At 40.4% G+C, this 27,305-nt stretch overlaps 1 protein-coding gene across 4 annotated transcripts in view; it reads right to left on the bottom strand.

The window, feature by feature from the left end:
- SRPK2 (SRSF protein kinase 2) overlaps positions 1-27,305 on the bottom strand; it is a 166,049-nt gene that overhangs the window by 48,184 nt on the left and 90,560 nt on the right. For all 4 annotated transcript variants that reach the window (XM_084897824.1, XM_084897825.1, XM_084897827.1 and 1 more), the window contains one exon: positions 12,503-12,654. In XM_084897824.1, the coding sequence (XP_084753950.1) occupies positions 12,503-12,654 (152 nt within the window). The remainder of the gene's footprint in view (positions 1-12,502; positions 12,655-27,305) is intronic.

Raw genomic sequence — 27,305 nt, 5'->3', positions numbered from 1 at the left:
AAAGCTGAAGAAATCTGCAAAAGAAAAACAAAACCTACTTAAACTAATAAGTAAAGACAGGTAACAAAATATTAGCTCAAGATATAAAAACCAATTGTATTTCTATATACCTGCAATAAAGTGTGGGAAATTGAAATCTTAAAAATATATCATTTAAAGTATCATACAAAATATGAAATACTTAGGGATAAATCTGACCAAAAAAAATAAGAATAACCTGAAAACTGAAAACTTGCAAAAGCACTGCTAAAGGAAATTAAAGAAAGCCTACGTAAATGAAGTTCATGGGTTAGAAATCGCCAATATTGTTCAGATACCAACTCTCCTGAAACTGACTTCTAGATTCAGTACAATTTCAGTCAAAACTCCAACAGAGTTTGTTGTAGGAAGTGACAACTAATTTGAATACCCACATCCTATATAATAAAGAGGTATTATGCAAATTGACCCTCATGCCCTCATACAAGGTGGCCACCCCCACATGGTCAAAGATGGCCACCATCCTATATAATAAATAGGTAGTATGCAAATTGACCCTCATGCCCTCGCACAAGATGGCCACCCCCACATGGTCAAAGATGGCCACCACAAGATGGCCAGCAGGAGAAGGTTGTTGTGGGTGATCAGGCCAGCAGGGGAAGGCAGTTGGGGGTGACCAGGCTGGCATAGGAGGGCTGTTAGGGGCGACCAGGCCTACAGAGGAGGGCAGTTGGGGGTTACTGGGCCAGCAGGGGAGGGCAGTTGGGGGTGACCAGGCTGGCATAGGAGGGCTGTTAGGGGCGACCAGGCCTACAGAGAAGGGCAGTTGGGGGTTACTGGGCCAGCAGGGGAGGGCAGTTGGGGGCAATCGGGCCGGCAGAGGAGCGGTTAGTCATCAATCAGGCAGACAGTGAAGTGGTTATGGGGTTATCAGACTGGCAGGCAGGTGAGTGGTTGAGAGCCAGCAGTCCCGGACTGTGAAAGGGATGCCCCAGATTGGAGAGGGTGCAGGCTGGGCTGAAGGACACCACCCACTTCAGTGCACAAATTTCGTGCACCGAGCCTCTAGTAAAAATATAAAGCACTGAGCCGAAACCGGTTTGGCTCAGTGATAGAGCATCGGTCTGCGGACAGAAAGGTCCCAGGTTCGAATCCGGTCAAGGGCATGTTCCTTGGTTGCGGGCATCCCCGGTAGGGGGTGTGCAAGAGGCAGCTGGTTGATGTTTCTCTCTCATCGACGTTTCTAGCTCTCTATCCCTCTCCTCCTCTCTGTAAAAAATCAATAAATATATATTTAAAACATATATATATATATATATATATATATATATGGCACTGATTTCATTAAAAGGTGCAAAGGCAGTTAAATTGGAAGAGACTTTTGAACAAATGGAATTGAACCAAGTAGGCATACCTATCGGAAGGTGAGAGAGGAGGAGGGGAGGAGAGAGGGAGACAAAATGATAGAAAAGAGACAGAAAAAGAGAGAATACTTCTATAACTCACATCATATTCAATTAGTTCAGAGACCTGTATCACTGGTTCCCATGACTCCCGTCAGATTTCATTAATTTGATAAAGTGGCTCCCAGAACTCAGAGAAACATCTTACTCAGTAGAGCACCGATTTATTGTAAAAGGATATAACTCAGGAACAGCCAGGTAAAAACATAAAGCACTGATTTCATTAAAAGGTGCAAAGGCAGTTAAATTGGAAAAGAACAGACTTTTGAACAAATGTAACTGAACCAAGTAGGTATACCTATGGGGAGGTGAGGGAGGGGGATCAGTTTGTTGGAGCAGCGTCTCATACATGCAAAGGTTCGGAGTTAATTTCCCTGTTAGGGCACATGCCTAGGTCACAGACTCAATCTAGCCCTGGCCAGTCAGAGCATGTGTGGTAGGCCACAGATGTATGTTTCTTTCTCACATTGATCTCTCTTTCTCCCCTTTCCCTTCCACTCTCTCTAAAAAATCAATGAACATGTCCTCAGGTGAAGATTTTTTTTTTTTTTTTTTTAAAGAAGAAGATAGCTAAAGTATTGCCCAAGTTGAAAATGTTTTGACTGTCAATGATTGACAAGAACCTATTGTAACTGGCCTTCATAAACAAAAATTTACAGCCAGTCTTTTTTTTTTCTTTATTAAATTATTATCTGTGTACATATTTTAACATTGCGCCCCCCCCCTCCCATACTACAGCCAGTCTTTAGTAACCATAATTTAGGTTACAAAACAAATATGAGGATATGTTGTAGATTTAAAAGTTTATCATATATACTTCCTAAAACTTGAGAGCCACATCTCAAGTTGTGAAAAATGTTTGTAGATATCAAATAAAAATGTTGAAATCTAAGAATACACTATTCTCATTATTAGCAATTTGAAGTGCAATTTAAATCATACACACCCCAGTATAAACATTAACAATACTAAGTATAAAAAGGAAGCAGGGGAAAAAGCCCTGCAATCCACTGGAACAAAAAAAAAATTAGTAATAATGCCGAAACCGGTTTGGCTCAGTGGTAGAGTGTCGGTCTGCGGACTGAAAGGTCCCAGGTTCGATTCCGGTCAAGGGCATGTACATTGGTTGCGGGCACATCCCCCAGTAGGGGGTGTGCAAGAGGCAGCTGGTCGGTGTTTCTCTCATCGACGTTTCTAGCTCTCTATCCCTCTCTCTTCCTCTCTGTAAAAAAATCAATAGAAATATATATATTTTTTAAATTAATAATAATGAATCCTTAGACATAACTATTAAACTCTAGGGCACTGAGGCTTGGAGGCAGGGTAGTTAAAAGCAGTCAGTCAGAAAAATTGTCATCGAAAATTCTTTCATGTAAATTAATCTCTACTACATCAAATGTTCCTGTAACACTAATGAGTAACAGAGAGCTCCAGGGGGAAAACCAGAGCAAAGGGAAATGCTCCAAAAGACAGGATTCCCATTATCTAGAATCTGAGAAGATAACAACAAAAATCACTTGAACATAAGATAAATAAATATAATGGATGCAAAAATAATTTTTACAGGAGGGCTACAGAGATTTAAGTTGAATTCATAGACTGAGAAACCTTGCATATTTGAAATGTTAATAAAGGTCAACAGATAATTTCAAGCTTTTGCCAACTGCCAATTTCTTATTCAGATTTGTACTTAAATTCAGGAATGCTGGTTTAAATCGTAGCATTGGCATTTACTACCTATGAGACATTGAGCAAATTACTTTCTCTGGGTACTGGCACCTACTTCGCTCAGAACCACACCTGGACACATATTAAGTGCCCACATACAAGTTTACTCTTCTGTCATTACCCAGCCCACTGTGTTTAAAGGGTCAGCAGGCCAGGTTTAAGGGTACTGGCTATTCCTATTTAAAACAGTAAAACTGTCCCAAAGTGTAATCTAATGGATTAGGATAGCCCAATTAACAAAAGGTTTTTGATATTATAAATATGATAATGATTTACAGTTGTCAAATGTCAATAAAGAGAAAGAAATTAACTGTCTTTATCAATAATTTAGCAAAACATTATAATAAGAGAATTGAGAATTTTTAACATTCAAATTTAATGTTACTTCCCAAGACACAAAGACTGGTTATAAAGATGGTGGCAAAGATAAACACCTAAACTGCTGCCTCGCACAACAATTTGAAAACTACAATTAAAAGACAAAACGTCTATCACCCAGAACCACGGGAAAGCTGGCTGAGTAGAGGTTCTATAACTAGAAGGAAAGAGAAAAGAGCACAAGCGCTGAAAAGCTGAGGTACGGAGGCACACGAATCGGGCTGGTGGCAGGCGGCTGGGCGCACTGCTTTGAAGGTTTCCCGATAACTCTGAAATCCAGTTTCTGGGGAGATGTGAGAGACCCAAACTACTACGGAGAGAAGCTGGACTGTCAGCCATTGGGTTGGAAAGTAAGGGTGACTTTCTTGCAGAGGTGCGCTCAGCAATCATTGTTTACTGCGCAGGATCTTGGGACTTGGAAACTCGGAAAGGCAGAGAAGACTGACTGGCAGTAGTCACTGTTTGCCACGCCCTAGCCTAGTGATGCTTTGAGGCCCCGCCCCACACAATCTACAAACACACCCAAGCTTCACACAGCAGCTTTTGCATATAAATGGCCTGCCTGTCACTGCTTAAATAAACTGCAACTCCAAAACCTCCAAACCCCAAGCAAAGAGGAGAAAACTGTAGTTCTTGCTGGGTGGCCTCAGACAGTAGCTGACCTGCACCCCATTGGAGATCCAAAAGTTAGTGTATCTAGTGGTCTGTGTGAGACAACACCAGATTTCAACTACTCACATCCATAGTGGCACATTCAAGATAAACTCAGTGAGCAACAAAGCACCACTGAAATAAGTCCTGCCCCATAAGTGTGTCTCCAGCACAGCAATTCTTCCGTTATAGACACAGTGGGTCCTCAAAGCCAATTGGCCTGGAGGTCAATTCCTCCCAGTGACAGCAACAACACTCAAGACTTAACTACAAGTCTGTACACACAATCCACAAAGGGGTGCACCAAGAGTGTCCACCTCAGGTAACTGGGAGGCTGACCCATTGAACCACATAGGACACCTAGCACACAAAACCACCCTACCAACTCAGGGAAGCAGTGAAAATGAGGAGACAAGGAAACAGATCACAACGAAAGAAATGGAGAACAAACAACTGGATATAGAGTTCAAAATCACAGTTATAAGGTTTTTCAAGAATTTCCTAGAAAAAGCCGATAAATTTAACAAGACCTTCAAGGATATGAAAAAGGACCAACTAGAAATTAAACATACACTGACTGAAATAAAAAATATCTTACAGAGACCCAACAGTAGACTAGAGGAACGCAAGAATCAAGTCAAAGATTTGAAATACAAAGAAGCAAAGAACACTCAACCAAAAAAGCAAAAAAGAAGAATCCAAAAAGTTGAACATAGTGTAAGAAGCCTCTGGGACAACTTCAAGCATACCAACGTCAGAATTACGGGGGTGCCAGAAGAAAAGAGAGAGAGCAATATACTGAAAACCTATTTGAAGAAATAATGACAGAAAATTTATCCCACCTGGAGAAAGAAATAAACTTACAAATCCAGGAAGCGCACAGAGCCCCAAACAAAAATAATCCAAAGAAGACCACACCAAGACACATCATAATTAAAATGCCAAGGGCAAAAGACAAAGGGAGAATCCTACAAGCAACAAGAGAAAAACAGTTAGTTACCTACAAGGGAGCACCCATACAATTATCACCTGATTTCTCAACAGAAACTATGCAGGCAGATGGGAGTGGCAAGAAATATTAAAAGTGATGAATAGCAAGAACCTACAACCAAGATTACTCTACCCAGCAAAGTTATCATGCAGAATTGAAGGGCAGATAAAGAGCTCCACAGGTAAGAAAAAGCTAAAGGAGTTCATCACCACCAAACCAGTATTATATGAAATGCTGAAAGGTGTTCTTTAAGAAGAGGAAGAAGAAAAAAGCAAAGATAAAAATTATGAACAACAAATACATATCTATCAACAAGAGAATCTAAAAATCAAGTAAATTAGAAATATGAGGAACAGAATAAACCGATGAATATAATAGAATCAGGGGCATAGAATGGGAGTGGACTGACAATTCTCGGTGGGGGTAGGGGGAAGGAGTGTGGGGAGTGTGGGAAGAGACTGGACAAAAATCGTGCACCTATGTATGAGGACAGTGGGGGTGGGGGGGTAATGCCAGAGGGGGGAGTGGGAACCGGGTGGAGGGGAGCTATAGGGGGAAAAAAAGGAGAAACAATTGTAATAATCTGAACAATAAACATTTATTAAAATTTTTTTTAAAAAGACTGGCTACTATCTTGGGTGCTCTCTCTAATGAGCCAGCTGCCTTACTGTGAGCAGTCCGTCCTATGGAAGAGGCCCTTGTGGCAAGGAGCTGAAAGGTCTAGTGAACAGCAGTGAGGGATGGAACCCACAACCCACAACGGAGCAGGAAGGCAGATCCTTTGGGTCCAGTCGGGCCTTCAGATGACTGTAGCCCAGGCTGACAGCTTGACTGTAACCTCATGAGAGAACCTGACTCTGAACCCACCATACTTCTGCAAATCACATTGATGGCCTTTACTACAAATGATATTTCAAAGGTTTCTAAAGTGAATTACCTTGGAAAACAGACATACTATCATCCTCTAGTGCAGTGTTTCCCAAAGTGTGGTACTCGTACCCCCAGGGGTACGGGAAGAGTTTGGTGGGGGTACGCGTTGCACCGGAGTTTGGTGGGGATATGCACTGCACCGTGCTTAGCTGCGCCTAATTCTACGTTCTCATGAGTACGAGGGGTACTCAGTGTTACGGAAATTACAGAAGGGATACACATATGTCAAAAGTTTGGGAAACACTGCTCTAGAGAAGAAAAAAGGCTGGTCTGCTGTCCAGTATAATAAACATCTCCCTGGTAAACGAAGGTGGGCGGGTTTAGTTCATAAAGGATTGGAATTTCGTATGTTTAGAGTTCCTTAGCTACGGCACAGACCCATGGTGTGCAAAGTACCCACCTGGGCCTGCCTCCACGTGGCTCTTGTGGGATTTGGAGGGCAAGGGAAACCAGTATGAACATGAAGCCCAAGCTGTTTGTGGTGCTGTGAGTAATCAAGTCCTTCGTCTTTGACCCAGAAGTCTCACGTCTAAGCATCCATGAAACTGTGGCCAACTAACTTATTGGCTTGCAAGAAAGTTAAAAATCCCAGAAAAGTCTTGGTTTGTGAAGAATTTATCTCTGGCATCGGGAAAATACAGTCTTGTTTAGAGTGGCTGGTTTGTTTTCATCTTATAAAAACAGTAAGTCTTAAAATCACTGCATTTCCTTCCTTGCTTTGATGACTAAGAAACCCAGAGGCAAATTTGCAACACTCCCAATTGGTACATATCTTTATTACTAAATCTGTGTGTATTAACTTTAACCTGATTTTACTTAATTATTTCTACTATATGTTTTCCTCATCGACTTATCTATTGTATTCTATATATTTATTTGTAAAATGTCTCGAGTATGTACAGTGCTGGATACAAATAACAGTACTAATCCCTCACCATAAACAAGCTCAAACAAGGCTCCCTCTTGGAAAGCATTTCCTGATTTTCTTGGCTGAGAAGGAGCCTGCCTCCTTTTTCTTGCTTCTCTTACACACTTCCATAATACCTCCTTATGTTCTGTTACACAACACAATACAATGTATTTTAATTATTCATATTCTCATTTGTCTTTCCCAGGAGATTACTATAAATACACTGAGGAGAGGGACAGTATTCCTAGCATATAGACCTGAATCGCAACAAATACATAGAAAGCACAAGAACATGACACAAGAGAGACAGAAATGAATGTGAGGTATGTGGTAGGATGTGAGGGAGAAGTGGGAAAGGCTTTACTAGTGTAAAATGTGGGCTAAAATTAATCTGAGTTAACTCTAACAGAAAAACGGGGGGGGGGGGGAGTGGGGGAGAGGACAGAAGGAAGAAGAGATATGAGGAAAATAATAATAGTGAGAAGGCATTTTTAAAATATCGAGTTCCATTTGATGATAAGAAAGAAAACAAGAACAGTAGCACATTGGGATCAAACTGTGAGGAGCCTGGAGAGTTTCAAATTTAGACTATCACTGTGAATTGTGAAAAATATTTAATAATATAGTATATCCCTAAGACAAATTCCCTTAATTTCTCATGACCAGATTGGGGAAAAGTGAATAATATAAATGCATCCCAAGTAATCCTACACAATAAAAGGGTAATATGCAAATGGACTCTAATGTCGGAACGATCCGGAACAACCGGCCACTATGACATGCACTGACCACAGGGGGCAAACGCTCAATGCAGGAACTTCCCCCTGGTGGTCTGTGCTCTCACAGGGTGAGCTCTGCTCAGCCACAATCTGGGTTGATGGCTGCAGCTGCAAGCGCAGTGGCAGTGACCGGAGCCTCCCCCAGCTCCTCGGCAGCAGTCAGACATCCCCTGAAGGCTTCTGGGTTGCTGGAGGGATGTCTGACTGACACCAGGAGCAGCTCCCCAGGGAATCAGGCCTAAGCCAGCAAGTGGACATCCCTTGAGAGGGTGTAGGCCGGACTAAGGGACCCCCCCCGCCCCAAGTGCACAATTTTCATGCACCAGGCCTCTAATATCATATAAAAACACTGCTAAGAGAATTGCACAGTAGGACAATTATACTTTTATTATACTGGAAAATTAAAATGTGTGGTACTTAAGGCAAGCTGATAAGAAGATGAATATTTATAAAATACTGAACACAGCAATCATAGGATCCACCAACATTTAAGATATTAAAGTACACTGATAGTTTCATACACTTGCAAAGTTGGAATCTGATTCTAAACAAAAATCAAATAAAAATAAAGGACTTCTTCTGCCTATAATCAATAATCCAGGTTTCTTGTCATCATAGTACTATAATTTTATAGCTACAGCAAAAGTTTTCTAAAATATACTGATGGTGACATTCATATTTTTCTAGAAGATTCCCTCAAGAATGACCGAGCCCACAGTGAAAATGCAAGTCACAGTACTCTCTGGGGCAAGCTAAAATCTAAAAGCCAAATTTTTATAGTCTAGAATAATTTCTCAATCTAGTGAGAAAGCTTGAGAACACAGCGGTTTCAATGCTCCTGGGGTGGGGGTGAGGGTGAGGGTATGCCGTGAAGTCCTTAAAATGCACCGAGGTTAACATCAGATCAGAAATGGCTAGAAGCTGTTTTCAGGAGACCAAGTCTCGATGTACTTGATTCTGCAATCGGGGTCACAAGTTTTCTCATACATACACCACCAACTAAAAGTCCAATTTCACTGAAATTATTTTGAACATACTAATACCCTACAAATCTCAGAATTCACAACTAAAAGAGATAATGGACCCATTTTGTATTCATTACCAATACTATATATTAAATTATAAGCTTGGGAAACAATTGATCTTAGAATGAGAAAAGTCTTAGTTGGATATATGGAAAATTCAGAAATCAGAAGGCACTTGAAAAATACTAGAGACACTTGAGATTTCTTTTACAACTAAAAAAAATTTATCTTAGTAACTAAAGTAAAAGAACTCTGAAAGAAGTTCACTGGTTACTTTAACCAAATGGGGATTGGGGAGGGGGCGAAGGGTGGGGTGGGAACCTGATGGAAGGGGGAAGAAATGAAAAACCTTTGTAATAATATGAACAATAAAGATTGATTAAAAAAAAAAAATACTACCACCATCAATAATCCAATTCTCAATTATTCTAAAGAAATAAAAAAAATGCTAAAAGAACTCAGGTCTTAGAGATAAATGAATACAATACAGTAGGTAAAGGTCTCCTACATATATATGGAAATTAAAACTGACTTTTGAGTCTCATTTTAAAGCCCCACCTAGTTTTACAATCCAAGAGTAATTACAGCTTTCCAGTATAATCATCATCAGAAAGTCTAACTCATGTACCAACTTGTGCATAGTTCTATGTTAGGCATCCAACAAAGCAATTTAGATATAGCTAGTGGACTTTGGGCTTAGGGCTTACATAATCTATGCCGGCCAAAAAGAATATTACAAGTAATTACTTTTAATAGGAAAAAGGGTGACATAATTACATAAAGATTAAACATACCTAAATACCTAAATATACTTGGAGTCTGCAACAGCACAGCCATAAGGAGGGCCTGCAGTTGGCAGTCCTACTCTTCCAGCCCTTCTAATCCAGGGCCAGACATGTGCGTGAGCTTTCAGATCATGCTAGTCCCCAGACACTGAGTCACCTCAAGCCTCTGAGAGGTCTCAGTGGAGGCCATAGATATCATGAGGCATAAGTAAACCATCCAAACTTTGCCCTTTCTAAAGGCCTGATCCACAAAATCATAAGCAAAATAAAAAGTTGGCTTAACGCTTCTAAGTTTTGGGATGATTCATTATACAACAATAATAACCAAATAATCCTTATTCCACTTACCACAACATCTTTGCAAAATCTCCATCGTTCTCTAAAATAGAAGCGACCTCGATATTTCTAAGACTAGCCCACTATCTCCAAAACCCACTCATTTAATTCCTTCCTTGCTAGTCCTTCAATCTCTCATCAGATTTCTTCCCTTCTGCCTAGAAATAAGCTCAGATATCCTGTCCTAACACCAACTCTTCTGCCATCTAATCTTACGCTGTACAGAATATGACTTCATTTTCCTTAATCTGTAGTAAATGTCTCATTGACTGTTTAGAAGCTCAGAATTCCAGATAGTGATAATTTTCTATAGAGCGAATTAAAGTCCAAAGGAGTAGTTAAATAACAAAGAGGCAGCTGAATAGACACAACCTCATGGACTCTCAGATTCCCGTCTACACAGAGTATTTAGTCTGGATCATAAATACTGTTCTCAATTTTCGCCACACAACATGCTTGCCTAGTAGGAGCTTAACTATATGCTCTTTTTTTTTAAGGAAAGAAGGTTTTAATAAAGAAGTGAGAGATAAAAACTACTGACCAGTGGCAGATCTGACACAGGAGAAAGTAAGGAACATATGCTTTGGCTTGAGTGATGCTATGTGTATGGGACCTTTCTAGAAAAGGGAAATTTGGATCTTATGAAGAAATGGTAGCGTGCCATGCTCCACAGAGCAATCAGTAAAATTACTAGGCTCTAGGCTATGCAGGTAAGCCTGTTACAATGTTATTGAAGGAGAGATGCTTAATGATGGTGGGTGTTTTCTCATTCAGGCCATACTACCAGTTCTATGAAGGTAATTGTATATAAACCTGACAAGAGCAATTGGACAGTGCTGTTTTTCTGGAACAGGTAGACGAAATGTGACACAGAGTTCTCACAACTATATCAAATCCCAGCAATCATGATCTTGTTCTGTTGACTGAATGATTGAACAACCGGTTGACCAGTCTCTATGACGAGCACTGACACCAGGGGACAGATGATCAGTGCACAGGATTGGGCTTCCCCTTGTCTGGATTGGGCCTGAAAGGATTGTGCTCCCTCCTGTCTGGATCAGGCCTGTGGGGATCAGGCCGAAACCAGAGATCTGACATCCCCCAAGGGGTCCTGGATTGTGAGAGGGTGCAGGCCAGGAACTATATGCTCTTGATCTTTATGAATCCTCACAACAAGAGCACTCCACAAAATAATTTCTAAGTCTTCTGTGAAAACATAGCTGAAAACATAAACCACTATGTCACACAATGGCAGAACCTACAGAATGTCTTTTTCATTGAGTACAATGCCAGGAAACAGTCTGTTTGTATAAACAAATGGGCAAGCTTTCTTTCCACAGACAATGAATCTATGTAATTCAATGCTATAGAGACAAAGGAACAGTTCCTTGTTAGTCTCAACAGCAAGAAAAGTTAAAGCCAAATGCAGTAAACAACAATTACATTGGCTCCCCTCAGGAGCCTGGTACCTTCTACTTTCTAAGTTCTTATTGGATAAGTACCCTGTTTCCCCGAAAATAAGACAGTGTCTTATATTAACTTTTGCTCCCAAAGATGTGCTAGGTCTTATTTTCAGAGGATGTCTTATTTTTCCATGAAGAAGAATACGGTACACATTTATTGTTAAATGAAAATAAAGGAAATTTATTACCTGTATATGGTACGGTAGTACAGTGGTTGTCAACACAAACCAGACAAACTGTGAATCCTACAGTATCAAGAATTTACTCATTTATTCAATGACAATCATGTCATCATCTTCTGGAACATCATCATAACAATCCAATTCCTGATTTTCCTGGTGAATTTCTTGTGAAATTAATTTTCATTCTGAGACAGAGCCTAGGGGGGCCTTATTTTCAGGGGGGATGCCTTATATTTCACTCAAAAGGAAACCTGTAAGTAGGTCTTATTTTCGGAGGATGTTTTATTTTCGGGGAAACACGGTACTATGCTTTTATAACTAATTGTCCTGCTTTATATATGGAACTATATGCTCTTGATCTTTATGAATCCTCACAACAAGAGCACTCCACAAAATATTTCTAAGTCTGTCTTTAATTCTCTGACCAAATTCCAATCCTCCTGAACATACCCAGATTATGTATGTAGATATTATATATATTCTCTATTTATTACAATTTTTCTTTTGATATTGCATGCATTTTCTGGGATCATTCTATATTTAATGATTTAAGAATTCAAAACAATAATGACACTAAGAGGCTAATTTAACCCTTTGCACTCCGAACCATTCTGGACATTGGCTACCAGCTACTCCGAACCATTCTGGACATTGGCTACCAGCTACTCAACGCTACTTTGCGAAATGTGCGTTGAATTAACTCAATTCCCCGTAATCACTAATAAACTGCAATGTCCCCTGAGGGGGGACATCCGAGTGATATGCTAGAATTCCGATGTCCCCCTGAGAGGGGACAGCGGAGTGCAAAGGGTTAATAAAGATCGAGCAATCTGTATCATTAACCCACCCCCTTGTCCATTCCCCAAAACAAATTAAGGCTCAGAGGGAAGGCGGCACAGCACCTTTGCAGTAGTCTGCGGGGTCCTCCTGCTCCTCATCGTCTGAACCCAGGATCTCCTCCTCTGGCTCTGGAGGCGTGGGGTCTGGCAGAGGTGGCGGTGGTGGTGGAGGTGGTGGTGGAGGAACTAAGGGAGCTTTCTGCTGAGGCTCCGGCCTGAAACAGCAGAAGGAAAGTTGGTAATTATTTAGAAGTAAATCTTGCACTGTGGATACTCTTGAAAGTTTCTTAATGTGGGAAAAATAGAACTTGTCATACACTTCAAAGAAATGATGAGCAATGTCACTGCATCCATTTTAACTGAATTCAAGTACTGTTTCAATATACAGGCCAGGAGGGAAGACTACCCTTAACAGCCAAGGCATATTCTTGCAGGCACATTTTCACCCAGAGCTTTAATATTTTTTAATTCATGACATTATTATAAAATATAAGTGAAATAAAAGAGTACCTCCCATGATATACAAACACATCCCACAGAGATTATAAAAAGACACATGAAAGTAGTCCTGAACTTATAAAGGGGCTTATTTTCCATTATTTGAAATCAGAGTTTCTTTCACCACATAAATAGTACGAATATTGTTAGATATTCTGGATAACTCACAAAAGGTGACTAAAATAACCTGGGCCACTTGGCTCAGTGTTGAGAATCAGCCTATGAACCAGGAAGTCACGGTTCCATTCCGATCAGGGCACATGCCAAGGTTTCAGCTAGATCCCAAGTAGGGGGTGTGCAGGAGGCAGCCAATCAATGATTCTCTCACATCATTGATGTTTCTATCTCTCTTTTCCTCTCTAGAATCAATAAAAGTGTATTTTTTATAAATGACTAAAATGGACTAACTAATATATGGTTATTTTCATTAAGGAATTCAGTTATCTATCAACTTGTTTATCAAGAACATTGCCCAAACTGGAAATTAAAGAAAACGCCCACTTTTAATAAAATACAAATACAGTCCGTACTAACTGGTTCTGTCACAAAAAAAAACCCTAAATAACATATAGTATACTGTTTTACAAAAATAGACAAGCCGAAACCAGTTTGGCTCAGTGGATAGAGCGTCGGCCTGCGGACTGAAAGATCCCAGTCAAGGGCATGTACGTTGGTTGTGGGCACATCCCCAGAAGGGGATGTGCAAGAGGCAGCTGATCAATGATTCTCTCTCATCAATGTTTCTAACTCTCTATCCCTCTCTCTTCCTTTGTAAAAAATCAATAAAATATATTTTTTTAAAAAGACAAGCCTATAATACACACACACACACACACACACACACAAGCTTGAGAGGTTAGAGCTGTTAACATTCAGATATCTAGGATAACTCAAGGACATATTAAATACATTTATTTATGGTAAAAGAAAATCATTCATAACACAATTCTATGAAATCAAGATTTCAGTTACTATAAAATTAAACTGCTATTTCTAACCATGTACCAATGGGAAAATGTAAACCTGAAGTCAGAAGCACATCTGTCATGTAAGCTGCAAGCTGCCCTAACAATAGGACCACTACTGCTCTCCCTGAGGTGGCCACAGCTGTGTGCATTATGGGGATAGGCTGACAGGTGTGTTCCCCGAGGCCACTTCAGTGGGGTGAAATGGGGAGCCAGGGGAACTCCCTAGGCACTGATGAGTAGACAACCGCTATTTTTTTGGCCTGTCCAATCCTCATGCCCCCTTTCATCTTATGAGATACTGCTACTCCCTGGACAATGGAAGGCTGGTTCAGGTCCTCACATAGTACAGCCCAGGGCACAGAGCCAAAGTTCACTCCTGAGCCCTGGAACCTTGAGAAGGTCGACTGTCATAGGGTGGAAGTCTATACCGAGCTGGTAGGAAGAGGCAAGAACAGAAAAATTGCCCTGACCGCTGTCTAAGATGTACCTCTAAATTCTTGCCAATCTAAAAGTCTCTGAATAGTCCTTACTATAGTGCCTTTAGCCTAAATTAGCTACAGTTCATTTATGTGGTTTGCCACCAAAAACTCAAACTGCCACAGTCAATGTGGTGGTGGAGGGGGAAAGGCAGCAGGGCATCAGCAGTCACGAGGAAGGGGTGGGATCTTTATCCCATCAGTAGCCTTAAGGGCAATACTGATAAGTATGACTAGATATTAACAAAAAAAAATGTTTACAAGCCAGCCTGGCCAGGTAACTCAGTTGGTAGAGCATCAATCATGGCACATACAAGAAGCAACTAATGAATGTAAAAATCTCCCTCCCTCCCTTCTTCTCTCCTGAACCAGTGATGGAGAAATGAAAAGGAATAATCACAAACAAACACCCAAATCACTGCCAAAACATAACCACAAATTCCAGCAGACCTTGTAGAAGTACAATCATTGTTCTAGCAGCCTTACAAATCCTTGCTCTCTTTTTAGCAGACATGCCCTTAACTGAAAGCAGAACATCCCAGGCAAGAGAAAGGCCTGGAGAAGGAGAAGCCGGAGAGAACCAGCAACAGCTTTCTTGCTTCCCCAGAGGAAGAGGGAAGACATATCCTTCAGGCCTCAGGGGTGTGGGCAGAATCTATCTACCTGACAAACTGACTGCCAGAAATACTTTGAAAGCTGGCTATTTCGTCCTAAAAATTTTATATGAATAGATGAAGAGACTCTAAATTTAAAATAGGAAAACATGTTATATTCTCTGCAGAAACCATGTAACAACTAATGAAAGCAGAACTGAAGGACCTTGCTCTACCTACCAGTTTGGGGCATATTTGCTCAACACTACCAACATGTGGGCCACATACTTCACTATTACGGGGCTGTTTTGTATACTGTAAGATGCTATCAGCATCCCACATCAGTAGCACACACACCACACCACCCACACACACACACACACACACACACACACACACCCGTTGTCACCATCAAAAATATGTCCCAGCACTGACCAGTTCACCCGGGCAAAGCATGCCCATTTGAGAACCAGTACACTAGTAGTATTTTCTATTTGTACGTTTTTAAAAAATATGTTTTTACTGATTTTTTTTTTTTTTTTTTTTTTTTTTTTTTGGAGACAGAGACAGAGAGAAGGAGAGAGAAAGGGAAATATCAATGTAAAAGTAGGCCCTGGCTAGTTGTTGCTCAATGGTGAGTGTCAACTCCACACCAAAGGGTCTCAGGTTCCATTCCAGGTCAAGGGCAAATACCTGGGTTTCAGATTCCTTCCTTGCCCTGGGTAGAGGCACATGCAGGAGACAACCAGACAGATCTGTCTGTCTGTCTGTCTCTCTCTCTCTCTTTCTCCCCCACCCCCTTCCAAACCTCCCCTCTCTCTAAAAAGCAATGGAAAAAATATCCTCATGTGAGGATTAACAAAGTAATATTATTTTTTACCCAGTTAGTGAGTTGCCCGTGTTGCTTAACAAAATTCCCAGACCCTCTTGTCTCTGCGAGCAGGCACTTTTCCCACCAGGGAGTGCTACACTGAACAGTCAGGAAAAAGCTCCCCCCAAAGCCTCATGTATCAAGTCAAAGGGATCAGTCAGGGTACCTAGAAGTGCACAGGAAGTTGAGTGATGCAATATTTCAACCGGTTATTATATCAAAACATCTAGAACTGTTCTGTCCAACACAGTAGCCACTGGCCACATGTGGGTACTAAGCAATTTAAATGTGGCTAGTCCCAACTGAGATAGTCTCTTAGTGTAAAATGTGTACTGAATTTCTAAGAAAAAATGCAAAATTGGTAATAATTTCATATGTATTATATGTTAAAATAATGTTCTAGATATATCGATAATAGAATATCTTGTTAAATTTTAATTCACCTGATTCTTTTTACTTTTATTAATGTGGCTACTAGAACACTCTGGAGACTCACACTATACTTCTGGATAGCACTACTCTAACCCCTTTAGATCCACCGATACCAAAGGAAAAGCTTGGCCTTGGAAATCTGAGATGCCTGGTCACACCAGTGATGATGATTCTTTTTTTCAAGGCTTCTCCTACTAAGCTGCTTCACTGAGCTGTTATCATCAACTCTCAAATCTCTCAATTCATCCCAGTAAGATTCAATACAATGTAATGTCAGATGTTATAATCCCAATCACCGATTTTTGTACATCCCATCCATCCTTGTTACTGCCTACCACACAGGAGAAACACAAGTAAATCTGTATTAGGGGAGACGTATGCGAGAGAGAACAACGCCACGCCATCTGTAAGGCTGGCTTCTTCAAAGTGGTTTCTGGGAGCTTCCATAGTACTTCAAAGCCTGATTAAATCTCAACCATTTAAAAACCAAGAGATGGCTGAAACCGGTTTGGTTCAGCAGATAGAGCAGTCGGTCTGTGGACTTAGGGAGCCCAGGTTCGATTCCGGTCAAGGGCATGTACCTTGGTTGCGGGCACATCCCCGGTAGGGTATGTGCAGGAGGCAACTGGTCTATGATTCTCTCTCATTGTTGTTTCTAGCTCTCTATCCCTCTCCCTTCCTCTATGTAAAAAATCAATACATTTTTTAAAAAGATAAGTAAATAAAATAAAAACCAAGAGATGACAGGTTATCTTACCAAGTAAGTACTTATAAAATATATTTAATCAATTTTTAAGAAGTTATCTTATGTAAGAATTACTAAAAGCATTTAAAATGTCATAGAAGGAGAACCCAGAAATGTTTTTTACAAGGTGCCAACACAATTAAATGGTGAAAGACTAATCTTTTCAACTGTACTGGGAAAAATGCATATCAGTATGCAAAAAACTGAAGTTGTAACCCTACCTTACACACACACACACACACACACACACACGTATCTCCACTGAATTGGTGTTTTTTAATATATTTATTGACCTGAGAAGGGGGAGGGGGAGAGAGAAGGAGGAGGGAGGGAAGGGGAGGAGGAGAGAGAGAGAAAAACAAGCTTCGACCTCCTGCTCCACCCATCCACTCATTCACTGTTTGACTCCTGCAACCATGGCTCATCAGGTCCATGCTCCAACCAACCAAGCACACACACATATTGATTCAAAATTAGTTCAAGACCTAAATAAAGGAACAGAAACTATAAACCTTGCAGGGGAAAAAAACACATAAGTAAATTTTCATCACTTTACAGGTTAGACAATGTCTGTTTGCTATGACACTAAAAGCATGAGCGATTTAAAAAGGTATAAACTAGTCCAGCCAGCTTGGCTCAGTGGTTGAGGTCATGGTTCAATTCCTGTTCAGGGAACATGCCTGAGTTGTGGGCCTGATCCCCAGTAGGGGGGCATGCACGCAGCAGAGAATCAATGATTCTCTCTCATCATTGATGTTTTTATTTTTCCCTCCCTTTGCCTTCCTTTCTGACATCAATAAAGATATATTTAAAAATATAAAAATTAAAAATAAAGAGACAAAACTAGATTTGATCAAAATTATTGACTTTTTAGCTTCAAAGGGCATCATCAAGAAAGAAAGACATCCTGGCCTGTGTGGCTCATCGGTTGAGTGTCAACCTGTGAATTAGGAGGTCATGGTTCAATTCCCAATCAGGGCATATACCCAGTTTATGGGCCCAATCCCCAGTGGAGGGCAGCCAATCAATGATTCTCTCTCATCACCAATGTTTCTATTTATCTCTCCATCTCCCTTCCTGCCTGAAATCAATAAAAATATTTTTTTTAAAGAAAGTAAAGACAGCCCACAGAATGGAAGAAAATATCTGCAAATCATACAACTTATAAGGGACTTGTATCTAGAATATAAAAAGAACTCTTACAATAATAAAAAACAAAGCCATTTAAAATTTTTAAAAAGACTAAAATAGACATTTCTCCAAAGAAGATATACAAATGACCAAAAAAACACATGAAAAGATGTTCAATATCATTAGTCATTTGAGAAATGGAAATCAGTGATAAGACACCACTGTCAAGGATGAAGAAATTGAAACCCTCATACGTCATAGCAAGGTTTAATGTGACACCACTCTTTTGGAATACCTTGCAGTTCCTAAAAAGTTTGAATTTAAAGTTATCATATGACCCAATTCCACTTCTAAGTATATACCCAAAAGAAGTGAAAACATACAGGGTGGGCAAAAATAGGTTTAAAGTTATATGTGAAACACAGTTTATCCTTGTATTATTATTTATTATTATTTTGTATCCTCACTTATCATTCATCTTTTAGTGATGTCTTTTTCGTACAAACAACTGTAAACCTACTTTTGCTACCCCTTATGTCCCCACAAGGGTTGTGCAAAATATTCATAGCAACTTTATTCGTAACAGACACGAAGCAGAAACAACCCAAATGTGCATCAACTGATGCATGAAAGTGGTATATCCTTGCAATGCAATAAAACTGAATGAAGTACTGACCCATGTCACAACATGGATCACCCTTGAGAACATTACTTAGTAAAAATGCCAGTCAAAAGACCACAATATATGATTCTATTTTATATTGAAACTACAGGCCCAATGCACAAAACTCATGCAAGAGCAGGCCTTCCTTCCCCTGGCTGCCAGCACCGCTTCCCTCTGGCTGCTGGCAGGCACCCGGGACCCAGGCTTGCCTCACAGCATATCCACTTTATACCTTTATAAAGTGTACGTTTCCAAGAAAAAAATAGCAATATCTACATTTAGATTTAAGAAATCTATATGCACAGAGTCTCCTTTACAACTGCCTCAACCATATTCACAGTTTTAGTAGTATGTAGTTCTGTAAAAAGTAGACTGGTAAACTAACTGACCAAAGTTTTACAAGGCACAAGTTTGGGGACATGTCGGGTAACAAGAAATATACCCTCAGCTACTGGAATAAAAATTTAGAAAGCGAAATTCCAACTAGTTGTTTATATTTTTCACAAAGGCCTATGTTTATTTTATCCCCCATAAAACACAACTAATCATTACCCCAAATCAGCCTAGCACAAAGTTGCAATTGAAAAAAGACCACAAAATATTATTCTTTAAATATATATTACTAGAATTATTTTATCATTCTTATCTACTTCATACTGTATCTCTGGTATTCATTTGCTCTATCGAAAAAGGGAGGGAAACCTAACCAACCTAACAAAATGCATGCGTCATCGGCTCTAACCTGTCATGGCAGCCGAATGGGAGTTCTGATTCCCTTCCCACCGCTATTTCTTTCAAGCAGAGAAAAGGACACATAAACTTCACATTTGGCAGGGGAAAAGTACTTTCCTTTATTAACAGCCTAGATGGAACTGACACAAGAAATTCATTAGTTCAATTAATATTTAATCAAAATAAAAGAGTTCCAAATGAATCCCTTCGGGTAGTATTCTAGGGACATTCATATAAACTAATTTCTTTTCATTTCTTCCACAGGTCCACCACCACATCTAGAACTCACTCTTTTCTCCCTCTCTTCCTCCTTCCTTCTCCCTCTCTTGGTGGTAACTGTTAACCTGAGAAATATATAATCTACTTAAGGATAGAATCAATTAATTAATTTATACTTTCTCTCAAAATAGCTTATCTGAAAAGGCTTGCTCTAATACTCTACAGCCATGCAGCTAGGGAGGAAAAAGCCATAACGATTTATTGCATTCCTCTCTAATGAAAAGAGAATTTCCAAATTTTGTGTAAATCAAACCTAAATGTGAAGTGTCTGCTTGCAGTAGGTAGAATTCTAAAAATGAACCCCGATGATCCTCACCCTGTATAATTAACTCCCTGTTCTTCTGAGTGTGAGTAGGCCAGACCCTGTGAGTGTCATATCACTCTCATAATTATACTGTTACATGGCAAAAGGGCAGCCACACTGGGTGAGCCTGACCTAACCACATACACCTTTTAAAAATAGAGGGTTTTCTCAGACTGGTGACAAGAAGTCAGGGAGATGTGCTCCAGCTGGCCTGGATGAAAGCAGACATCCATGTGTGAACTGCCCAATCAGGAGGGCCACACAGCAAGTTGGCTCTAAGAGTGGGAAAGGGCCCGACAATAGCTAAGGATAGCAAGGACTTTTTTTTCTTTTTTTAATGTATTCATTGATTTGATAGAGAGAGGAAGGGAGAAAGGAGGGGGAGGTGAGAGAAAAAGAAATAAATTTGTTGTTCCACTTATTTATGCATTCATTGGCTGCTTCTTTTATGTGCAATTACCGAAGACAGAACCCACAGCCGTGGTGTGTGGGACAATGCTCTAACCACTGAGCTACCAGGCCAGGGCTGGACAGCAAGGACTTTCATGAAAGAAATTAGATCTGTCCATCTTGGAAGAGAGCTTTGAGCCCTAAATGAGAACTGTAGCATCCGCCTTCAACTTCATTTCTATCTAGTGAATAAGTAGCCACGCTGTGCAGCCCTAATTTCTGACCCACACAACTGTGAAACAGTGGGTACTGGGTTAAGCGGCTAAGTGTGTGGTAATTAATTACGCAGCAATAGAAAATAAATACATACAGATATCAAGTTCTCAGTAAATAAAACAGTAGTTTGTGTTAAATTAGCAGATTCTGGACTCAGCAGTGAGATCTCGGTTTGGGTTTTTAATAACTGAATTGGCCAGAGGAATTAAGAAGCTAGGTAATCAGGATTGAGACACAAATCTCTTTGGGGCACAAGAAGGTAAAAAAAAAAAAAAAAAAAAAAAAAAAAAAAAAATTTAAGTATTCCCCAAATTCCAACAGAATGACAGGAATTTTAGACTTTCCTAGTTTCTAAAACTGCATTGTTTTTTAGAATATGGAACATAGCCAATTAAAAGTTAGTGAAGATATAAGTAAACCAGACCTGCTTCCAAACTTATCTACATTTTAGACAATAGAGGAGCTGATTACTTAATCTTTTAACACTACATATATGACATGGCTATATCTTACACCACTGGAACTGTTAATCCTCCTATATAATAAGAGGCTAATATGCAAATAGACCAAACAGTGGAACAACAGAACAAACGGTCGCTATTGAAGTGCAATGACCACCAGGGGCCATGCATGGAACATAGCTGGCATCAGCTGCAGCAGGATGGTGGAGCAGGTGAGTGGGGGCACAGACCAAGGCAAGGCACTGGTCGCTGTCATCGGGGTGAGTCGCTGGTAGTTACTGAAAATTCTTTGCTCCCGCATGCTGTGGTCCCACCCGGTGTTCACACCTGCTGCCAGTGCCAGCCCTGCTTGCACCCGATTGCTCCTCAGGGTTTATCCACTTCCCCCTGCTGCTGAAGGGTGTTTGGGACCAGCAGCCACTGCTCGCACCCACAGCCAGCGCTGCTCCCAATCGCTTGGTGCCATCACTGGGTGCAAGCAGTGGCTGCCGGCCCTGATCAACCCTGAGGGCTTCTCTGCTCCTGAGAGGCGATCAGGGCAGCAGCCGCTGCTCGCACCCACAGACGGTACAGGCCCCGCTTGCATCTGTGGCTGGCACCAGTCTCAATCGCTCCATGCCATCAGTGGATGTGAGCGGAGCCAGTGCTGTCAGCACGTGGGAGTGGCAACAGCGGGAGCAGGGCTGTGGCAGACAGGGGACGGGAGGCCGTGGCAGGAAGGACTAGGTGGGGGCACGCAGGAGGGCCTGAGACCCACACCTGTGTCCACCACAGCTTCACAGCCCACAGTTCCCTTTCAAGGTGCATGAATTTGTGCACTGGGCCCCTCGTACTTTATAAAATAGTTATGGAAACCCAGCAGCAAATGTTACTACTACTCAAGTGGAGAAAGAAAGATAGACAGAAAAGTTTAAACTCAAGAGCTCTAAGGCATGAAAATGACACCCACTGACTTCACAAACAGTCAGAATAGTGTCTACCTAATACCAGGAAGTGGACCAGGGCACAAAAGAGCACAGCACCAAGTGATGTAAAGAGGACAGAACTGCCCCGTAAACAAGGTGACAGAAGCACGAAGGCTTCCGATTGCCTGATGCCCGGAGACAGCAGACATTCAGCACAGCCAGTTCACAAAGGAATGACCCACAGTTTCAAGGAGTTTGGGCTCTATCCTGAAGGCAAGCAGAAGCTACTGAAATGCGATTTTAGGACTAGACTTGATTTCTGTAAAGAACATATGGAACTGTTGTGCAGAACGTGTAGAAAGGATATAAATAGGCCAGAAGCGGGGAAGCTAGTGAGGAGGCGAGGGAGGAGATAAAAGCCTGAACTCAGAGCCTGGTGGTTCATTGGCTAAAGGTGGGTGCTTGTCTTCTAGATTAATGGTAGTGACATAGTGTTATCATTAATTAGGACAGAGAACAAAAGCAGGAGGAGGAAGAAGGGTTTTCAGAGAAAACGTTATCTTCTGTTTTAAGCTGATCTGAGTTTGAGGAGGATGTGGCATGACCAGCAGTGTAGAAATACCATGGATTGACTGCTTGATATATGGAATCTATAGCTAAAAAATAAAGGTTTGGGCTGCAAATACAAGCAGCGGTCATATGCAAGCAGCGGTTAGCCTTTCCAATCATGTTTGAGTGCCCAGGAGAAATGAGGAATGAAAGGGCCAAGAGCAGAGCCTCCTTCAGAACCAAAGTACAAGGTTATTCAAGCCACCAACAAAATCTAGACTTCCGGCTTATGCTGCACAGGCAATGATTCATATGATAAACACCAATATCAATTCATGAATTTCAAATACAAGTTTTAGAGAAATACATATATAAAACGTCACATAAGCCAACATTTCACGTTAGGATGATATATACATATAAAAAGAACTAGTGCCCACCCCGAGTAGCTCAGTTGGTTTGATCATCATACCGATACACCACAGCTGCAGGTTCAATCCCGAGTCAGGGCACATACAAGAATCAATCAATGAATGCATCAATAAGTGGAACCACAAAACTTTTTTTCTTTTTCTCTTCCTTCCTCTTTCTCTCTCTGAAACCAATAAAAATTGATTTAATAAATATTTTAACAATAAAAATTTTAATAAATAAAAATTCTTTTAAAGATGCTTTGGCCATAAAACAAAGAACTAGCAAACTAAGGACCATATGTGTTTCTATCTAAAAGCTCTGTTTATAGGCTATCAGAAGACAGATGAGTACAGGTTATACTGCACACAAAAAAGAACTATTTACTGAGGCCTCTATGCTGACGAAACTTACTATAACCACTGATTGCCTCATACTCCTCCGGAAATAATGCAAAATACCCCTCTGGACAAGGTTTCAGTAAACCTCCACAAATTTCAAATCTAAAAGCAACTATAATTATATAATTATATAATACAGTGACCACTGGCCAAATTAATTAAAACTAAATAAAATTTAAAATTCAGTTCTTCAGTCACTGTAGCCTCATTTCAAGTGCTCAACAGCCACATGCAGCTGGTGGCTATGGTATGAGCAGTGCAGACACAGTTCATTTTTATAATCACAGAAAGTTCTATTGGATAGCACTGCTCAGGGCTATATTTTAGCAGCAAGAACCTATTCGAGTATACCATTACTTTTAAAAATAAATAAGATTAACTGAAGAGTTTCAAATATTTTTCTATACACCTCACTATTGGAAGTTTTAAAGTAAGTTGTAAAATGATAAACAGGGGCTTGTGCAGGAGGCAACCAATCGATGATATATTTCTCTCACATCAGTTTCTGCCTTTCCCTCTCTCTTCCACTCTCCCAAAAAATCAAAGGAAAACTATCCTCTGGTGAGGATTAACATCAACAACAAAAAAAGATAGTATATCCCAAAGTGACTTACAGATTCAACTCACTACCTATCAAAATACCTGTTGGCTTCTTTACAGAAAAAGACAAACCATTCCTAAAATCCGTGTGGAAATGCAAAGGCCCAGAATAGCCAAAACAATCTTGAAAAAGAAAATTGAAAAACTCACACTTCCCGACTTCAAAACTTATTACAAAGTTACAGTAATCAAGACAATGTGGTATGCATAGGATGGGCACATAGATCAATGGGAATTGAAGATGCAGAAATAAATGCTCACACACACTACTGTCAACTTTTTTTTTTTTTTTTTTTTTTTTTAACAATGGTGCCAAGGCCATTCAATGGGAAAAGAATAGTATTTTCTTACATTTACCATCAAGAAATGGTAATGGTATAACTTAATATCCACATACAGAAGAATAAAACTGGACTCTTAATTAAGACCATACACATAAATTAATTTACAGTAGTTCACAGAACTAAATGTTAAAAGCTAAAACTATATATACCAGAAAAGATGTACGCCATTAGCCATCAGAAAAATAAAATATCAAAACCATAATGAGATACCACTTCACACCCAGTAGGATGGCAATAATAAAAGAGACAGTTAAGTTTTGGCAAGAACATGAAAAAATTAGAATGCTTTTGTAAAAGGCAAATGGTGCAATCATTTTGAAAAACTCAAGATAGTGTCTCAAAGGGTAAAACAGTTACCAACAATTCCACTATTAAATCTATAACCAGGAGAAATGAAAACATATGCCAAAATAGCCAGAACCGGTTTGGCTCAGTGGATAGAGCATTAGTCTGCGGACTGAAAGGTCCCAGGTTCGATTCCGGTCAAGGGCATGTACCGTGGTTGTGGGCACATCTCCAGTGGGGGGCGTGCAAGAGGCAGCTGATCGATGTTTCTCTCTCATCGATGTTTCTAGCTATCTCTCTACATTACTCTCTGTAAAAAAATCAATAAAATATATTTTTAAAAAAAGAAAACATATACCAAAATAAAAACTTGTACATAAATGTTCATAGCATTTAGCCATAATAGCCAAAAGTAGAAATAATCCAAATGCCCATTGACAAAGGAATCCATAGATAGATAGATAGATAGATAGATAGATAAATAGATAGATATAAAAGGCTAAGAGACCAACCATACCCACATCACTGTCCGACCGATCGGCCAGTACATATGACACGCACTGCCAATTGAAAAATAAAGGTTGACTCACACTTGCACGATACATATAAAGCTCCCATAAAATTTCTTAATAGTATTTATTACTCCTTTGGTAATGCCATGTCATAAATTAAAATTGAAGTAGGTACAATCATCATGCTGAGAAATCTTAATAGTAAATGGGATCTTTGTAATGGTACTAGATTTATTATCGAAAGACTGCAGCCTAACATAATCGAAGCTCAAGTATTAACAGGATCTGTGGAAGGGAGAAGTTGTTCTGATTCCAAGAATTGATTTGTCCCCGTCTGACACTGGCCTCACATTTAAATTAATTCGAAGACAGTTTCCTGTGATGCCAGCGTTTGAAATGACTATTAAGAAATCACAAGGACAGCCGGGACCGGTTTGGCTCAGTGGATAGAGCGTCGGCCTGCGGACTGAAAGGTCCCGGGTTCGATTCCGGTCAAGGGCATGTACCTTGGTTGCGGGCACATCCCCTGTGGGGGGTGTGCAGGAGGCGGCTGGTCGATGTTTCTCTCTCATCGACGTTTCTAGCTCTCTGTCTCTCTCAATTCCTCTCTGTGTAGAATCAATAAAATATATTTAAAAAAAAAAAAAAAGAAAGAAATCACAAGGACAAACTCTAGATAGAGTAGGACTATTCCTACCTGACCCCGTTTTTGGACATGGTCAGTTATATGTTGCTTTCTCTCAAGTTCGAAGAGCATGTGATATTAAAATTGTAAATACTTCATAACAAGGAAAATTAGCCAAGCACTCTGAAAGTGTTTTTACTCTTTTTAAAAAATATTTCTTTATTGATTTCAGAGAGGAAGGGAGAAGGAGAGGGGAAGAGAGAGAGAGAGAGAGAGAGAGAGAGAGAGAGAGAGAGAGAGAGAGAGAAACATTAGTGATGTGAGAGAACTACCGGTCAGCCACCTCCTGCATGGCCCCCAGCTGAAATCGAATCTAGGACCCTTCAGTCCGCAGGCCGACACTCTATCCACTGAGCCATGCCGGCCAGGTCAAAAGTGTTTTTACTCTTAATGTGTGGTATACAGGGCGATATTAGAATAAGTTTAATCAATTTACCAGTCATTATTTTTGTGTGTGTGTGTTTTTAATATATTTTATTAATTTTTTTACAGGGAGGAAGGGAGAGGGATAGAGAGCTAGAAACATCGATGAGAGAGAAACATTGATCAGCTGTCTCCTGCACACCCCCCACAGGGGATGTGCCCACAACCAAAGTACATGCCCCAACCAGAATAGAACGTAGGACCTTTCAGTCCGCAGGCTGACGCTCTATCCACTGACCAAACCAGCTCAGTCATTGTTTTTATCAGTTGTTTTTATATCATGTTTTTGTTGTGTTTACATCATGTTTTTGTTTTTATATCATGTTGTTGTTTATTTTTAAAAATATATTTTATTGATTTTTACAGAGAGGAAGGGAGAGGGCTAGAGCCAGGAACATTGATGAGATAAGAGAGAAACATCGATCAGTTGTCTGCTGCACACACACCGCCCCCCCCTCCCCCCGGGGATGTGCTCATAACCAAGGTACATGCCCTTGACCAGAATCAAACCAGGAACCCTTCAGTCTGCAGGCCAACGCTCTATCCACTGAGCCAAACCAGTTAGAGCCATGTTATTATTTCCTAATTTATATATTATTTTCATATATATTTTACTAATTTTCTTTCATCTGTGACACTTCTATTATAAAGAAAGGGTGAATAGTAACATTAAAATATTTCTTCTAATTAATTTCCTTTCAATGTGCATGAATCCATGCACCAGTCCTATATAATAAAAGCCTAATATGCTAAGTGTCCGACCATTTGTTCCACAGTTCAACCAGTCACTATGATGCTCACTGACCACCAGGGGGCAGATGCTTGCTGCTGGGTCTGGCCGATGGAGACTGGGCAAGATGGCCAGATACGCCCTGGAGCTCTCCCACGGTCCCTCCCCTGCAGGCTAACTTCCTGTGGCCCCTCCCCAGCC

Source organism: Pipistrellus hanaki (genome assembly GCF_964339955.1).
Source record: "Pipistrellus hanaki genome assembly, chromosome: 10".
Classification (NCBI taxonomy): Eukaryota; Metazoa; Chordata; class Mammalia; order Chiroptera; family Vespertilionidae; genus Pipistrellus; species Pipistrellus hanaki.
The sequence above is the reverse complement of the archived record's forward strand: the minus strand, read 5'-3'. Positions and strand labels throughout refer to the sequence as shown.